This window comes from Patagioenas fasciata, chromosome 13, assembly GCF_037038585.1.
Source record: "Patagioenas fasciata isolate bPatFas1 chromosome 13, bPatFas1.hap1, whole genome shotgun sequence".
NCBI lineage: Eukaryota > Metazoa > Chordata > Aves > Columbiformes > Columbidae > Patagioenas > Patagioenas fasciata.
Window position 1 is genome coordinate 22,718,773 of NC_092532.1, and position 17,654 is coordinate 22,736,426.

At 40.7% G+C, this 17,654-nt stretch overlaps 2 protein-coding genes across 2 annotated transcripts; both read left to right on the forward strand.

Annotated features, from left to right (window-relative positions):
• Positions 1–405: 405 nt before the first annotated feature.
• Positions 406–8,408, forward strand: LOC136107345 (hypoxanthine-guanine phosphoribosyltransferase-like). Its single transcript, XM_065848335.2, has 9 exons — positions 406–483; positions 2,533–2,639; positions 3,138–3,321; positions 4,216–4,278; positions 4,821–4,838; positions 5,021–5,103; positions 6,140–6,186; positions 6,858–6,934; positions 7,844–8,408. Exons 1-9 carry the CDS (start codon positions 466–468, stop codon positions 7,889–7,891), a joined length of 645 nt encoding a protein of 214 aa, XP_065704407.1. The 5' UTR covers positions 406–465; the 3' UTR covers positions 7,892–8,408.
• Positions 8,409–9,154: 746 nt separating this feature from the next.
• On the forward strand, positions 9,155–12,630 carry NUDT7 (nudix hydrolase 7). The gene is made up of 4 exons (XM_065848594.2): positions 9,155–9,257; positions 9,527–9,680; positions 10,106–10,264; positions 11,788–12,630. Exons 1-4 carry the CDS (start codon positions 9,223–9,225, stop codon positions 12,169–12,171), a joined length of 732 nt encoding a protein of 243 aa, XP_065704666.1. The 5' UTR covers positions 9,155–9,222; the 3' UTR covers positions 12,172–12,630.
• Positions 12,631–17,654: the final 5,024 nt, after the last annotated feature.

Here is a 17,654-nt window from a genome sequence, read left to right on the forward strand (position 1 = left end):
ATATGGCTTTGCTTATTCAAATACTGATTTTTGACATCAAGTTAGCACAAGAACTTTAAAAACACAACATAAAAATACCTTCTACACATCTACCACTGAATCACCATCTGCTACAACCAACTATCTGATTGGTGTTTTCAATTAAAAAACCACTACCCTACGGAGTCCTTCCCACGAATTTGATGCATGAGTTTCCTTTTTGCATCTCCCTCGTTGCCCGTACCTTTACTCTGATTGGTTACAGCAGGGCTCATGTCTATTTTATTTCTGGTTAATCTGGTTAAGTAAGAACCTGGGATTGTGATGTCAATGCATTAGTAGAAGGAAGTAATTCTTCCTGTAGGAAGGATGGCAATTGACCTTTCAGAAGCAGGTCATGATCTGACTGCAAGATGAAAGTAGAGCAAGACAAACTGCAGTAATAACAACCAACTCATTCTCTGATAGCATAATTCAAGTAAGATTATGGCGCATGGACTGCAGGTAAGAAAGCACAATGCACTCATATGTGGTTATTGAATTGAAGGGAGCTTTGGGTGTGGGGAAAGAGGTTATCTTCAGCAAAAATAGTAGAACATTAGAAATACTGACTAATGAAGGGCCTTGTTTCTTAGATTCACTCAGAAGAAAAACTGGCTTTCAGAACAGAGGCACCTTAATAGACTCAATACTTTATAAACTTACAGCATGATTTATTTGACTTTTATATAACTCTATTAATATTCTTTCATTCTGTGCTGATGAAACAGTACTTATTTATGAATCTCTTTATAATACAAAATTGTTGTAGTTCATTTTGTTGCTTTTTCAACCTTAAACTCAGAAACCTACATCAGTAAATGAGCAACAGATGAGACTGAATCTAAATTAAACAAATAATTCCTCAAGTTATAAGCTCATTATTTAAAAATTTAATGACTTTGTGTGATAGTTTAGTAGATTGCTTTGTTATAATGTGATACTGCTATATTATTTAGCATGTGCCACAATACAAATGCTTTTATGAGCCTGTAAGGTACATGCAGCATGTTGCTATGGTGATGTGGTGCTCGAACTGATGCAATCCTTAAGGTTGTGTTCATGAACCTTTCAGCAGACCTTAAAAAATGCTTCTCACATAGTAGCAAAGAAAGATATTAATGTAGTAGGCGCTGTTTGCACAGAAATCTCAATGAGTATAGTTGTTAACCAAATAAAAGGTACTAAACTGCACCGCTGCAGTAGCTATAGCAGTAATCACTATGAACACCTTATGCTTCAATATTAGCTTGATTCAACAGTTACATTAACACAGACAAAGCGCATCCCTCACTTGTGCTGAACTGGTTGTGATGCCTCCCATCAAATGCAGCAGGGAGGTACATTCATTGGCAGCAATGCTGAACTTGAACTCACTGTGCTGATGAAAGCCAATCTATAGCTGCAAAAGCAAATTTTAAGGCTGAAACCCATTAAATATGGCAATGACTATCATGATTGGGCAAAAGAAAAACTGCTCAAACTGCAGGCAGTGTAGTCATTGCATTTAAGCTGCAGTTATGCAGAGTGCGATAGGGATGGGGATTTGGAAAAAATAAAAGGCACTGATAAAACTGTTTCTCATTTCAGTGACTATCCTTAAAGGTGCTTTTTCTGTACTTCAAGTGAAAATTAAGCTTCTGTGTTCCAGTAGTCTCAGTGCTTCTTTGACAGTATACCATTCCCTGCATGTGTGTCCATCTGTCACCACTAGCAACCTCACACAGGCAGAAATGAGCCCATTTCTAACTGGCCAACTGAGTTAACATAACACTCAAACAACAGTAAGCAGTTCTGCACTGCATTCAACCTGCTCATGGATGCTACTGTCTAGCCTGACCTACAGCTCATTCCAGGGTAACTCCCAGTACCTCTTCCAAGATTAATAAAGCACAAACAGACTGAATTTAAAAACAATCCCTCACTAAGCTTCCACTTCACTGACTTCGGTCACAAAGAAAACAGTAACCAAACCAGCCAAAAGAGTAGTGCTGGCACCACAACCAGTGCTCAACTGCAAGGCTATTCTGTAAGTCTAACCTGGAACATCAAGGCCTCTCAATTTTGAGTACTTGCAGAATACAGTTCAGGCAGTATCAGATTCTATGTATGTCGCTTTGTACTATGATAATCTGTTATTTGAAATTCTTGTAAACACTTGTGTCTGTAGTTTTATCTTTAAATGAAGTCGGCTATTTACAGTAAATTTAAAATAAATGGCAGTAATTGTGTTGTTTTGGGTTTTTTAATGACTTGATGGATGAGAACTTCTCTTATACTGACTGGGGCAAAGTAGTTATCTATCCATTCGCATCTCTGACAAGCACACTGGCTCCTGAACCATCAGACAGATTGAGTTGTTCTATCAGAAAGTTCAAAATCTCTCAGATATATTTTTATTTTGACACATGATTGGCGGGATGGGGAGAGGAGTCTTTCCCCACATTATCAGAGACTGGAAGGTTTTTTCCCGCATGGCTCTGTCTATTAGAGCTATTTCCCTTTCACTTGCAGATAAGAGATGAAGAAAGCGGCTACAACAAAAATCTATTTTGTATTCCTAAGCATTATGAAGAAGATTTAGAAAGAGTTTTCATTCCTCATGGACTCATCTTGGACAGGTAGGAGGGTAAACAACAAAGAGCAGTGATAGTGATGCCAATTAAGCATTTCCCACCAAATGAAGAGACTGAGGCCCTGACCCACTTAGCCCATAGGAAATATAGAAACTCTGCAGCTGTAACACTTCTGTTCTGGAGTTCTATACAAGACGAGATTAATGGAGAGGATTCCTCCCAATTATCTCAAATATCTTTATATCTTATCTCAAATGTCTTTATATCTTATCTCAAATATCTTTAAACTCTCCTACCCTGCACTGTTTAAATATATGGATTAAATCACCAGTATGCCAAGTGGAGTAGGCATCATCTTGTGAACTGCAAATACCTAACTTTCCTATGTCTTGATACGCTGATGATTTGCTGGTTATAAAAACCTAACAGCAAGACCAGAATTTCAACTTGAACATTACTTAATACATAGAAAAACAAATATGATATACAAAACGCTTTAAAGTATTTGCGGTTTGTTTGGTTTTGTTTGTTTTTTCTTTCCAGGACAGAACGTTTGGCTAGAGATATCATGCAAGATATGGGAAGCCACCACATTGTTGCACTCTGTGTCCTTAAAGGAGGCTACAAATTCTTTGCTGATTTGCTGGACCATATAAAAGCCCTAAATCAGAATGGTGATAAATCTGTGCCTATTACTGTGGATTTTGTTAGAATAAAAAGCTACTGTGTAAGCAACATCCTTTTCTTTGGGAAACGGACTTTCCTCATAGATTGATATTTTGAATACTGGCAGCTTACATGAAAACTCCACAAAAACCAAGTTTATGCATATATCCTGTTCAAAGCAACTCGATTTATTACATATTGAAAAGCAACTGATGTACCGATCTGCCCCAATGATCAGACAGATATTGCATATTCACTGGAATTAACACATAGCAGGACACCTGACAAAGCCAGGCTCAGGTCTCCAATGTCCTCTTCTCCAGCCCAAAGCTTCCACGCAGGTTTTACTGTCTTTACCACAGCACCCTTTGGTGGGAGGGACTATGGAGAGGAGCTTAGCATCAGAGACTTGCTCATTGTCTCTCTCTACATTATTATTTTTTTTAAATTCCTTTAGATAATATTGGAGAAACCTGCTTTCATAATCTATGTGTTGGGAAACAGGTATCTCGTCCCTGAAACAATCACAGTTGGCCTGAGACAAATACTGCAAAGCAATTACTTGTGCTATATTTTTCTGTTTTATCTTCTCCCCTCTTTGAAGGCTCTGTGCACTGATCAATATTCACCCCATACTAAATACAACAACTTACAATATCCTATAATTTTTTAATGGAGTTCTAAATCAAATATCTAGTAGCAAAAATAGCTGAAAGTAATGGTGTCTGTTCCATGAATAAGGATGTACTCTTGTGCCACGCAAACATCTGTCTGCACTGATACTTCACTCTCTTCTCTGGCTTTCAGCTACTTAAAAGCTGTTTTACTGAAGGAGCGCTGTGTAAAACTGTGTCATTTGAGAGATGAAAAGCACAAGCAGCACACCATTCACACACACACAAGATAACACTTCTGAGCATGTTTTACATGACTTCCCTCTTCTTTCTCATTCTAGAATGATTCACCGACAGAAAAAATCAGTATCGTTGGTGAGGAACTGTCTACACTAAATGGGAAGGTATGAATTAGCATCTTTGGCTTTTAAGGGGAAAGAACAGTTCTTGTGTATCTTCCAGGAAATCCAGCTTTATTAAGATTTTGATACTACATATTCACAGCCGCTTCACACTGATTTAAAATGCCATGCTTTGAAACAGTGAGTAATTCCCACAGATCTCAGTGGAAACCTGAAGTGCTCAGTACTGAATGCTTCTAAAGATCCTACTCCACATTTTATCCCACAGCCCCCAGAAATGAACCATCTTAAACTGACTCATGCAGTATGGTTCTAGAATGCTATTCCTATACACAGAATAATGTATAAAACCTGACATATGTGGCTTTCTCGTAGTACTTTATGCTTCTGTAGATACTTACAGAAGGACTCTTCAGAAAGCACTAAAATAATGTAAGTCGCTAAGTGACAAGCTCCTTTGAAAGTCAATTGCAACTTACAAGTAACTCATGTTTGTAGTGCAAACTTTTCCAGGCTGTTTAATCCACTGAACGTTGCCATGTAAATATTTTCTTTTCTTTTTCTCCCTACATGATCTTTTCCAGAACGTGTTAGTAGTAGAGGTAAGTAAAGACTGGAGTGTGGAGGGAGGGAACAACATGGACTTTTTCTCCCACTTTTGCAAGTTAATACATATTGCATATGAAAGGATTGCTGACTTTTTTTAATACACTTTAAATTAATCCACTGCCAGTCTGTTTTTTCTTTCAGACTCGGAGGATAATTTCTTTTTTATCTCTTTCAGGACATTATTGAGACTGGTAGAACAATGAATGCGCTGCTTTCAAAACTAAAAGACAACGAACCAAAGATGGTAAAAGTTGTAAGGTATAATGATATGGCTGCTTACTAATGGATTGTAATGAGAAGGTGTAGGAAAATCATCTAGGTGAATAGTCGGTGCACACTGGTGGGTGTTTGTTTTTGTTTAGTTTTGGGGAAGAGGAAGTAAAAGCAGGAAGCAACCCCCACCCAGCTGGTGAAAAACTGACTATTTATTAAACTGGGAAATTTACATATGCACTACCACCTTCATTGTTAAAACGAATAACAAAGCTCCCTAGCTCTCTTTGCATAGTCCATCAAGTCTGGATTCCCTGTTTATTACCTCCTTATGTCTGAAGGAAATTCAGCTCTTTCCACGGGTGTCCTAACACCTTCTCAGTTGCCGCAATACTTGAATCACAACACTTCAAGTTTTTCTTAATATCCTCAGTCATGCAGGTTTTCAGAATCTAAGAGTTTGTCAGCACTTGCAAGATGACTTCAAGTGCCATTCTAGATCTGCTTTTAGATGACCTGTAAAATGTTTTTTGGGGAAATATTCCTGTCTCTGTCAAGTAACCACAGTGATTTAAGAAAACACTTCTTGTTTTACGTACTACTTATGGTTCTCCTAGTGACTGTCCAGAAGCTTCTCAGTTTGTTCAGAAATGCACAGGAAAAGCAAGAATGGATATCATTTTGTGGAAGAAATTGTAGTGCCATTGCACAGCTCGTCCTCTTCTCCCTCCCTCCCTCCCCGCTAAAATCTTTACATGACACTTGAACCTGCTTGCCCATGCTATTCTAGTTTGTGGATACGTTGCTACATGAAAAGGTAACGATTTGGGATACAGAACTGAAGAGAACTGAACGTAAAAGAGTAAAGTCATTTGGACCTTCAGAATGAACCTAGATCAGAGCCTTTGCTTCTTCCTCAACTATAAGGCTGAACACTACTCCTTTGTGTCACAATAATCTTGTTTTCATTTAACCGCATGATTGTAGAAGCTTATGGGGAGGGGCAGGAGAAGTATGCAGCTTAGAGCAAGACATATTTAAAAAAAAAAGCAAACATAACCTTCTCTGCTCTGTCTTACAGCCTGCTTGTTAAAAGGACAGGTCAAAGTCCAGGTTACAGACCAGATTGTAAGTATTGAGCTTTTCTGGTTGTCCAATATATGATCTCATAGCTTCACCTAACGTAGTAAGTCTGAAAACTGGCACGTTTGTTTCAGCAAGGCCAAGCGAAATCGAGATAAAATACATTAAAAACTGTAGGCTGATGACCAGCTATACCATGCTGAAACCTCATGACCACCTGCTTTTTTTCCCCCAGTCAGTCTGAGTGCAGGTTTGGCTATTTGTTACTAAATACCAGAAACAGAATCGAACCTTAACTTTGTGTTGTTTGGCTTTGACCCTAAAAGGCATTTGTTTTGACTCTGCTTTAAACTTGCCTTGTTTTCAAACTGAAAGTTTGAGTTACAGTGCATCTACTTTCACACAAGTAAAATCTCACTCCCTGCCTCCCTCTCCCAGGATTACCTCATAAGTAGGTTTTAAGTAATTATTTAGCTCTTAAAACGCATTCTCTTATGTTAATTGTATTACTAACTGATGGGGATGGTATAGATGATAACCATCGTCATCAGTTTACGGCTCTGATTGTTAAAGCAGCATGCTAAGCACCTCGAAAGCAAGACAATGTATTTGTTAGATATTACTCTTAAAGAGCTGAAGCAAGTGTTGAATACAAACCGTGTACTTAAAAGCTATTTACAGCCACCAAGTATAAAAACAATTGTATCTTGTTACAGATATAGGCTTTGAAATTCCAGATAAATTTGTGGTTGGATATGCTCTTGATTATAATGAATACTTCAGAGATCTGAACGTAAGTACATACATGTGTGCATCAACTGTTACATATATGACTGTTACCAAAGCTAACCACCAAAAATATTATCTAACATGAGTAGCTTCTCAACAATTAACTTCAAAACTGACTAAAAACCTCCATTAAAAGGGCAAAAGCATTATTAATGTGTCAAGCTGATAAATCAATGTAAATGCGTACGAATTGGTTTATTCCTTACCTTTTTATGAATCTGCTCCACAAGTCTGGTGGCCCAGCCGTGCTGTCTGATATTCTGCATCCTCCAGGATGGCTGGTGGCCCATGATCTGCTGGCCCTGTCTGAAAACAAAGCAACTTGTAATTTGGCTTTACTTTGATGTTTGTCTGTCTTAGTGAAATGCTGTGTTGCTCTTTCCTAGCCAGCTCTTCAGGATGTCTGCATGTGAAGGTTTCTCCTCCACTGTATAACATCTCCATCAAGAGCTTTTTTCCTCTGTTCCATTACAGTCTCCTTAGACTGCACCGAGTACCAGACTTGGAAACAACAAACCTGATAGAACGAGCTGATCTTTTCTTCCTTAGCTTTTAAAAGTCCTTTCTTGAATCTGAACAAGTGGGAAAGCTTTTGACTTGAAAGTCTTTTTAATAAGACGACACAGTTCTGTTAAAGACACATATTGGATTTATGCTGTTGCAAAGCAATATGAAGGATGCAATAACTGAATAAATCTGACCTCTTCAGAATATACAAATCTGTAAATTACAGATGAGCTTGGAGGCAATATTATCACCTCAGTTTTACTGCAAGTAGTAAGCTTACAATCAAATTTGCCAAGACTACTGCTCTGGTGTGTTTTCCTTACAATGCCAGGAGTAAGACTGAATATTTTTTTTCATTTTCTGTGCAGGTAAAGATTGACTAAAGTTGTACTTTTTTTCTTTTTAGCACATCTGCATTCTGAAAGAGAAAGCCAAAGAGAAATATAGGATCTGACACCTGTCTCCTGGAACAATAGTGGAGTGGCACATACAGCTGTGTGGACAAACAATAAGTCATCTAGTGATTGTGCTTTTTTCACTGAAAAACAACACCACTTGCTAAATTTACTAAGCAATATATGTTTTCTGATAAAGATTATGAAAAACAGATTGAAGGTGTTCAAGCTTCAGTGAAACCTGAACAGAATACTGGCCATAAAATGTGTATTATATTCTGCTGGAATCGCAGGGGACACAGCTCAGACATGTACATCTGCACATAATTACATTTTGCTTTTAATTTACTACTTGAAGTAATACCTTATGCACATTGTACATGAACTGCATTTACTTTTACAGGTGAGCTTGTGTTTGTAAATATCTACATGTACTTTACAATACAAATAGGCTGAAGAAACACTTAAGGACTTAAGGTTGATTAATTCAACGGTACAAAGCCCATACTGCGTGGAAAACACATTTGGTTCTTCAGCCTAACGCAATGGAAAGAAACAAACAAATAAAAAGTAAACATTAAGGTAACTACACTGGGTAGTTCTTACACATTTCATGTAACTTGGGGTGTTGTGTCCTGCTTTTTGAGGGATCACGTGTTGGTTATAGCAATGTAATGCTACAGACTGGATGATAAACCACTATGGTGGGAAATCACTTCTGCTGCCTCGGTGTCCCTGAAGAGAACTGGAAGGTGGATTTTACTGCCCTGGACCAGCACCAGGCTGCAGGCAGTCCCTGAGCTCCCTACCTGTGCTATATAACTAAAGCTCTGAGACATTGTAGATTTCTTCCTGCTGTGCATTCAGCCAGGTCTGTGTTCACCGGGGGGGCTGTTGATGTCCTTCAGCTTTCGGGAGCTGTGCCCCGCCGCGCTACCCACCCCTTACAGCGGGGAGATGCGGACGGCAGTGCCCGTACCTACGGCAGTGCCCGTACCTACGGCAGTGCCCGTACCTACGGCAGTGCCCGTACCTACGGCAGTGCCCGTACCTACCGCAGCGCCTCCTCTGCGGGCGAGGCCAAAGCGCCCCGCGCGTTGCTGCTTCTCCCGGCTGCAGGGGAAGCGAGTGCCAGCCGCGGGCAGCGAGCGCAGGGAGCACAAGGCAGGCTGAGGCTGTTTGTCTTTGTCGCCGCCCCTCGCCTCAGGGGCCGCCCCGGAGCGCGAGACACGTGCCCAGCAGCGGGAACGACGCAAGCAACCGCCCCGTGACGCCAAACAAAAGGCGGAGCCCGGGGAGATCTCGCGTGTTGATTGGAGGCCTCGGCTGTCGGTCACAGGGGAGGCGGGAAGTGACGGGAAAGTCCTCTCTCGGGTCGGGGCTGCTCAGAATGGCGGCTGCGGAGCAGGAAGCCGAGCTGCGAAGGTAAAGTCGGCCCCGGCCTTTCCTCTGCCGCTTGTGGCTGCAGCCCCGCCCGCAGCGGCATCCGCAGCCGCCGCCGGTGCGGGGAAAACCCGGAAGGGAGGCAGCAGAGAGGAGAGACCTTCCCGGGCCTTGCGGGAGGGACGGCGGTGTCTGCAGTGCCCCCTGCGGGCTGGGGGCGGACACGGGCCGAGGTGCGGCCGGGTCCCCCGGTCGGTGCAGCTCGGGAAAATCGCCCCCGCGTTCCCTTTGCTCCGTTCCCTTTGCTCCAGGACGCGCGCACAGGAGCGGGCCAGGCTGCGCCTGCGGGAGTTCGATGTCGGCGGCAGATTCTCGCACTTGCCGCTGCCCAAAGCCTCCGTGCTGCTGCCGCTGCTGGTGCGGGGCGGGACGCTGCACCTGCTGCTCACCGTCCGCTCCATGCAGGTAGGTGGCGGGGCCGCCCCGCACAGCCCGGCCCCAGCGGCCGAGCGAGGCCCCGGCGCGATCGCTGCCGGCCCGGGGCTGCACAGGCCCGGCCTGGACGTGCGCTCTGGGGCTGCGACGAGCGAGTGCGTTTGTACTCCCGTGATTCTGGTATTTGCTTGCCAGAAAAATGCCGGATACCCAGAGACCTGGGGCAGAAAAGGAAGATTTCCAGATCATGAAATCTGAAATGTTTAGTATGACTTTAATAATAAAACTGACAATGCGGTGGTTTTGGTCTATATTTAATGCTACTCCCCCTTTCATACATAAAAGGCAACAACCAAAGCCCCCAGAACTGTTCTGCTAGCATTTTTTCTTTTACAGCTCTTGTTTTCCCCCCTCACAACTTGTTAGATTTACCAGTAGTCTCCTTTAAATTCTAGCTGAGAAGATCACCAGGGGAAGTGTGTTTTCCAGGAGGTAAAAGTGAAGCAATTGATAAAGATGAGATTGATACCGCTCTCCGAGAAGCTAAAGAAGAAGTGGGACTCCAGCCAGAGAAGGTGGAAGTCATCTGTAGGCTTGTGCCTGGAATTGATAAAGTAAGCAATAAACTGAGCATACCATTAGGAAATAAGCTTGGGGTCTTTTCTTCTGTAAGGTTGATAATAACCTTCTCAAACCTTTAAATAACCACCGTGTGTTGAAGTGCACAGCCTGTGTTGCCAGCAGAGCGGAGGGAAGAGATTCTTGCGCTGTACTGAGTATTTGCAATACCACATTTGGTGTGATGTGTTGGTTATGGACATGCTGGCGAGTTTAGCAGAGAGCCACGAAGGTAGGAGCACACACAAGTGCCTGAGAGAAGTGGGTTTGCTCAGCCTACAGAAAGAGAGCTTGCAGGGCATGTTGTTGTGCTGTTTTAATACCTCCTGGGTGGTTACAGAGAACGTGATACAAGCCCCTTTTTGAGGCAATGGACACGAGCAGCAACAAATGAAATTTTGATGAGATGCAAGGAGAATACTCCTCACCGTGAGGTTAGCCAAACGCTGGAACAGATTTTCCTGACAGGCTGTATGATCTCCTTCTTTAGAGACAGGCAGAACTCATCCAGGCAAGTCCCTCAGCAGCCCGGTGTAACCTCGGAGGTTTTCTTGTTCAATACCCTGCTCAAAGCAGGGTTAATTCGGGCGGAAAGGGGAGGTTATGTGGACTCTGGTTCTGTATGGAACTCCAGCAAGGAGACTTTTCTTCTAGAGGTGTCTTTGGAGTGTAAGTCACTGTTGGTAAATTAACAGGCTGCCAATTTCAATAGCAACATCCAGTGTCACATAGGAACAGTGTGCTCATTGTGCAGAGGGGTTATTTTTTCAAAGGACTTGACTTTTGTTCTTCAGATAAGTTTCTTTTTATGTCTACTGTTGGTTTTTGTACATTAGCTGCTTTCTGTTAGTAACATAGTCCCCGCATTAAAAACAACAGAACTAGTTTTAAAACTGTATTGCAAAATGCATTTATAACTTCTTAAATTATAATTTCTGTACAGATAACATTAAAGCCACATACTTCAGAGAATAGATGTGAAAAAGATCTAGTTAGTTTTTATAACTCTCTTCAGCGTTTTCCAGCAAGTTGCCTCAGTCAATAGAAAAGATCATGTGGGTTTGGACCACAAAAGTTTTACCTGTCAGCCTCTGCTTTGTGTTCTTTATAGGAAAATATTTCTATATCCTAGGAAAATAAATACAGATACATGATAAAGCATAGGGGATTTGGAATATTTGAATTAAAATCAGAACTCGCCCAAATAAATAAGACTTGTGAGAGAGCATGCATGATGCACTAACAAACCTTTTAAACTGCTGCATGATTGTACAGGATGAACAGAACATTAGTAAAATCATGTTTAACAAATGCAAAAAGAATTTAAAATTGATTAAAGCATATTTAAAATCAAATATAAGTATCTTGCCATTAGAGGGACTGAATTGTATTATAGTTAAGAGTATTTCAGAAGTTTCTTACACTAATTCTGTAACATCTGATATTTTTTAAATAAAGAACATTCTTTACTTGGTACAAACTTAGTGTTTGGGTTTTCTTTGTTTCTTTTTCCTTTTAGATGAATCACTTGGTAACGCCAGTTGTGGGATTCATAGAGGATACATTCCAGGCCACTCCTAATCCGGATGAAGTGAGCCATGTTTTTGTCGTGCCACTGGAGTACTTTATCAAGCCCTTACATTACAATACCTTGCCCTATAAGACCTCATCTGGCTCCATAAGCAGGATGCACTGCTTTACGTATGAGGACCAGGAACATAAAATGTCATTTAGGATATGGGGACTTACTGCGCACTTTGCTGTATTTCTTGCTCTTGTAATTTTTGGGAAGAGACCTACCTTTGAAGTTGATTATGATCTTGACAACTTAATTTCATCTGCTGAGAATAACTTCATGAATTTATATGCAGCCTTACGTGAAAGAAAGAAGAGTAATCTATGACAAACTGGCCTGGCAATTGATTTTATAGTGAAGGAGGAAAAAGGTTTTCATTTATTCCCTTTGTACGTGTTATTTGATTGAATTTCACACTTGTATTTCTTCTGACCTGGGAACTTATAAAAATTTATTTTAAAATAATATTTTTAAGCTGACAAGCCCAAACTAGATTAATCTAGTTTTATATTTGTTTTAGAGCTGCCAAAAGGACACGGTATTTTTGATGGACTTAATATACAGATTTGGAAAATCTTTTCCAGTTTCTACCTTTGTTTTGTGTGATCTAAGACACTTTCTGTGGTTTGCCACCTGAGCAATAAGATAATACTATTTTATCTACTTTGTGTCTGTTTGGATTAGAATATGAAAACTTCCAGGGGTCTGTCTCTTACTGTGTGCCATACTACATATGGACAACATCATACATACAGTCTTGCACAATAAAAATATAAAAGGTTGCAAGTGTGTTCACAATCTTGTTCTGGTTGGGCTTGTGGAGGGAAGAGGGAGGTTTCATTGCTCAGTTTAACATTTCTCACACAGAAATTCTGTAGGCTATGGAAAACTTAGTAACCTTTGCTCTGCAGCATCTCGTTCACATCACTCAGCTCATAGAGGGAGTCATTTTAAGGAAAGAAAAGTGGAGATGAGTATCCATCTGTAGTTGAACTGTTACTAGCCAACTTGGTGGGTTTTGTGCTGTGAATCTTTGTTTCCTCAGTCCGGGGGAACTAGAAGCTTATTCATAGTGGTCGTGATGTTATTGCCAAGTGGTTATGTTTTTAAAAGCACAGTTGACTTAGGCTGGGTTTGAGATGTAGTTTGCAAGTAAACAAGTCACCAGTCCTTAAGCAGCTGATGATCTCTGAGCAACAAGTGGGAGTTGAAAGCATTCAGTGTTTCCCAAATCACATGTGCTGGTGCTAATCTTGAATAAGGTAAGAAAAACACTCAGTTGTTCCTCTGGGTGTTTGCACTTCGTGTCCTCCCCACTCACTACCAGATGCAAGTGTGATAAAGTTGCTGGCAATTCTTACGAACTCTGCTGTAACTGAGCACAAGATTTGTGCCTTAAGCAGTTGCTGCAGTACACTTGAAGTTGGCCGTGATGTTAGCAGAATGCATTATTTTTACAAAAAAATATTTCCCAAGTATGGCTTGAATAGCTAATTGTGATTTTCTAGGAAACCCAATTCTGAAATAATCTTTTAGCTTCTCATAAGTACATCCATAGCACTCTCGGGCTGCTGTGCTAGGACAGTAGCATTTAGGCACTGAAATACCAGCTTGTGTTAACTTGGTAACTGCAGCATGACCTTTTACTGAAGAAAATAAAGATGCTGGAGCTGTGCTCAGCTGACAGACGTGTACCAAAACAAATCAATGCAAATCTTGCTAGGACAGAGCTTCCCTTGGCCTCCTCTTCCTGCTACAACTATGTAATACTTACTATTTGTCTCATCCCAGAGATAATTCTGTGGTAGGTATTCTACTACAGTATTCTGCCTGAAATATTCTTTATGCTGTGGTATTAAAGAAGTACAGGATTGGCAATCAGAACACTGGGATGGACAAGTCCTCAAGAATTAGCCTAATCCCTTGTCACCTAAAGATGGAATCAGGTACATGATATTCTGATCAATATCTAATTTTTTGTTTAGCTTCCCTGAACAATCCATCGCCATCCTTTACAAAGTTTGTCTCACCTGACAAATACTAGTTGTAACAAGGAACACTTCTTGTCCTGTGGGAAGCAGAACGGTGAATAGCTCGTTTCCTTAGTTACCTGCTGCACTCCTGAAAACTGCATCACTGTGTCTTCCTAAGGCATCTTCAGACTTGGTGATCGGATTCCCTCAGGTCTTTTTCTGAGTCCCATTTTCTGTACATCTCTTGCCATTTTTGTTGCTTTCCAGAATCTTCAGTGAACCTTTCTTCCCCATTTCACACCTCCCATCCCACACAGGTGACAATCAGACTGGTCAGAGTATTCTAGTGAACCATTTCTTTGGGTTGGATAGGGCAGGATTATTTCACAGCTCCTCTTTATATGTCCCATTGTCACTGCTGTTTGTGAAGCCGCATGGTCATATTGACTCATACGCCACTTCTTCCACTAAAGTTGCCTCACCCTTTTCTGAAAAAGCTGCCAGTTGTTCCTACTTTTATATTTATTGCATTCTGTATCTGAACAGTTGATTATTCCTACCAAACGTAGCACTTTACATTTGTCCTTATTAAATTACATCCTGATACTTTAAAAAAATTGTAATGATCTACTACAGTGTTTTTCAGTTTCCATTTTGCTGTTAACCTCAAGTTTAACAAACATGTTTTCTGTTCTGTTTACAGCTTTGAGTAAGCACACTCAGCACAGGCCCCTGTGGAACCCCAGTTGGTAATGGCCACTTTGACAATGATCTACAGTTTTCTAAGCAGCTGTGTAACATACTACTGTTAGTTTCATATAGACCAAGCCTTCCTAGGCTGCACACAGGAGCGTGAGGCAGGGCCACATCCAAAACCTCAGGATGTATAGCTCTCCGTGCACACCAAGCCTGTTCCCTGCCCCACAGACGAAGCAAACACATTTGTCAAAAACACTTCATAGGAAAAATGAAACAGTTGCTACATATGTCCTTGTTAATTGAAGTACTTACGTGAAGGGTATTTGTTCTGGTGTATTCCCAGGAAGCGGAATGATTTGCATGAGTTCTGCAGTTCTTTCATGGTTTGCCTCTTCCCAGCCCCTGTTAGGGAAGAAGATAAAGCTCCCCAGGTTTCAAAGATACTTGTTGATAATGTTGGCACTGGTTCTTAAGAGAATGGCTGTCACATTGGGACATTTCAAAAGATTTGACCAGCTTGAACATTTGACCATATCGAAATACCATCAAACCTTTCATATTCTGCATTAGCTCTTTTGGTGCCTGTGTTAATTATATTTGATATCAGTTCAAAGAAAAAAAGGCAGGTTTTTTTTTATAGGATGAAATACTTGGAGAAGTAGTAGCCACAATTATGAAGAACGGCTTTATTTTTCATTATTAAACACTCATGGAATTGTTAAAACATTTTAGAAGCTTAAGTTTAAACTCTTCACCATATTATTCATATACTCAGTGGTTTCTCCCAATGCTAATGTATGCAGGAAAAGTAACTAATTAAAATAAGAACATTGTTAATTAAAATAGAGCAAAGCAATTAGGCCTTTGATTAGTAAACAAAACAGGTACCAAGAGACATAATTGCTAATTTGTCCTCCTCCTCTGTTCCCAGCAGACTTTATTCTTCCTCATCTCCCAACCAGATCTGGCACAGGAATTGTACAAATTGTACAAATTCAAACCTCAGGTTGTTTTCAGTTCTTTTTTTTTAAACATTATTGTGTGGAACTGTAAGGACAACAACAGTTACAGCTGTTGCTCCTTTTCGCAAATGCAAATCTTGTTGATTTTTGAATCAAATCAACCATTTGAACTAGTTGAAAAACAAAACTCCTGAGTGATTTGCAGTAAAACTAATGGGGCTTCATGCTTCACATGATGCATCCTACATAATTTTACTGGCATCAGTTTTGAAATCTGGGAAGTGCTTTCTTACCTCAAAAACCTCATTCTTTATTTAGATATCTCTCTGGGATCTGAATGCCCAAAACCACCCTTTGAGCACAAAAAGAACAGAAGGAAATTTAAGCACTTGTTACTAGAACTGCAATTCCACAAGTCCCACATTTACCAATGAGGAATTGTTTCCTGGGGCAATCTTCAGATAAAATTCTTCCAGCATTCTGGAGACAGAAACTAGAAGGTGAGTCCCTCAGTCTTGGCAGCGCTCCCAGCCCATCCACGGCGTGTTGGGTGTTGGTAGCCGCAAGGTGAGTGCCCCAAGCAGAGTATCCAGTGTGTAACCCTCACTCCTCCGTCAGTGCCCTGTGTAGTTAAACAGAGCACTGAACGGGAGTTGCAGCTGCTCCGCAACCTCACGTGTTTAAGGCAGAGCGTGACTGTGCTGTGTTTGAGATCCAGCTCACAAAAGGCGGATCCTCCAGGGAGGCCAATCTGCCCCTGGGCCTTGTGCTGCAGGGAAGCTGTGTGAACTTAAAAGATCCAGCAAATGTGCTGTTCTGGGAGCTTCCTGTTGGAAAACGTTGGATTCTGCCCTTAAAGGGGTCCGTGGCCTAGGACAATTAGCTCTCCCTTTCACTGTATACAAGTTTCAGCATCAAAAAAAGGCCTGGTTTTTGTTCCATGGGGCTTTGCAGTTTGACGCTGCAATGTTACGGGTCCTCGGTTCCTTTTCAGATCTGTCTTTAAAGTCATGTAACAAAGCACTCACCAAGTGTCCCAGGGTCCTCTCTTACTGGTCCCGTGTAATACCTGAATATTATTAAAATAGATTTGTATCTACTTTTGTTTTGAATGTACTGATTTTAAAGGACTCCTTATTGCAAATGCATTTATGCCTTGCTTGCTTAAGTATGCTATGTTAGTAGAGGTTTCAATCCAAAAAGGTGTTTTATACATATATAGTCACTCTCCGCACTTTTTGTTACAAAAAAAACGCCAAGGCCATTGCTCAGGTGAAAAAAGGCATTAAAAATAGATTCCAGATTACGTTCTCTAGCTATGGGGCAAGTAATCCTAGCATGACAGTAGAGTGAGTGCAAAGACTTGGATCAGAACAAGAAAATTACTGAAATGCTATAAAATTAACTAAAAATAAGTGGCATTCAGTTTAATGTGAGCTGTTAGTCATTCTTTTAGTTAACGTGCAGTGATTCAGCATTTAACATCTCTATATTTTTTGAGCGTTCGAATAATCAGGCTTTTGGTATTTAACATTTATATGAACATTTGACATTTGTATATATTTGACATGTAAATTAGGATTTAAGAGTTATAACCATATTGAAAAAAATGAAAATTTATTTGAAAAGGCTATAGTATATGTACTGGTCCACAGCACTTGTTAAATGTTCACTGCATTGCAAGTTCAGTGTCTGGCACTCAGTTAAAATGCATGTCACTTGCACAGCTAGAGTTCATGCAGGGTTACGGCAGCTATAGTTAGATCAGAATGTAAATATTCAAGAAACGAGATTATTTCTATTCAGACTATGCCTAAATCATACATATAAAATAGAAAATCTGGAGGTGTTTTTGTCTTTCAAGAAGAACGTCCCGTGAGTGCTTACATGTCAATATCTATGTGATGTACTTACAGTGATTCATTTCTTTAGTAGGTTTCCATAGCAATGCAGGTTTCCTAACAGCACATGTTAAACCATCTCCTGTTAAAAATTAAAGTTATAGTAAAAAGGGTCATGAGGTGATCGCCCTGTCCCTCCAACCTTATCTCTTCCCAAACTGTCATCTAAGAATAAGGAAGACAGAAAAAGGAATCACCCTTGTTTCTGGTTCATTGCAGAAGCTATAATTCTGTAGCCAGAATGCTCACTTAGTGTATGGGATTCTGAGTTTCAA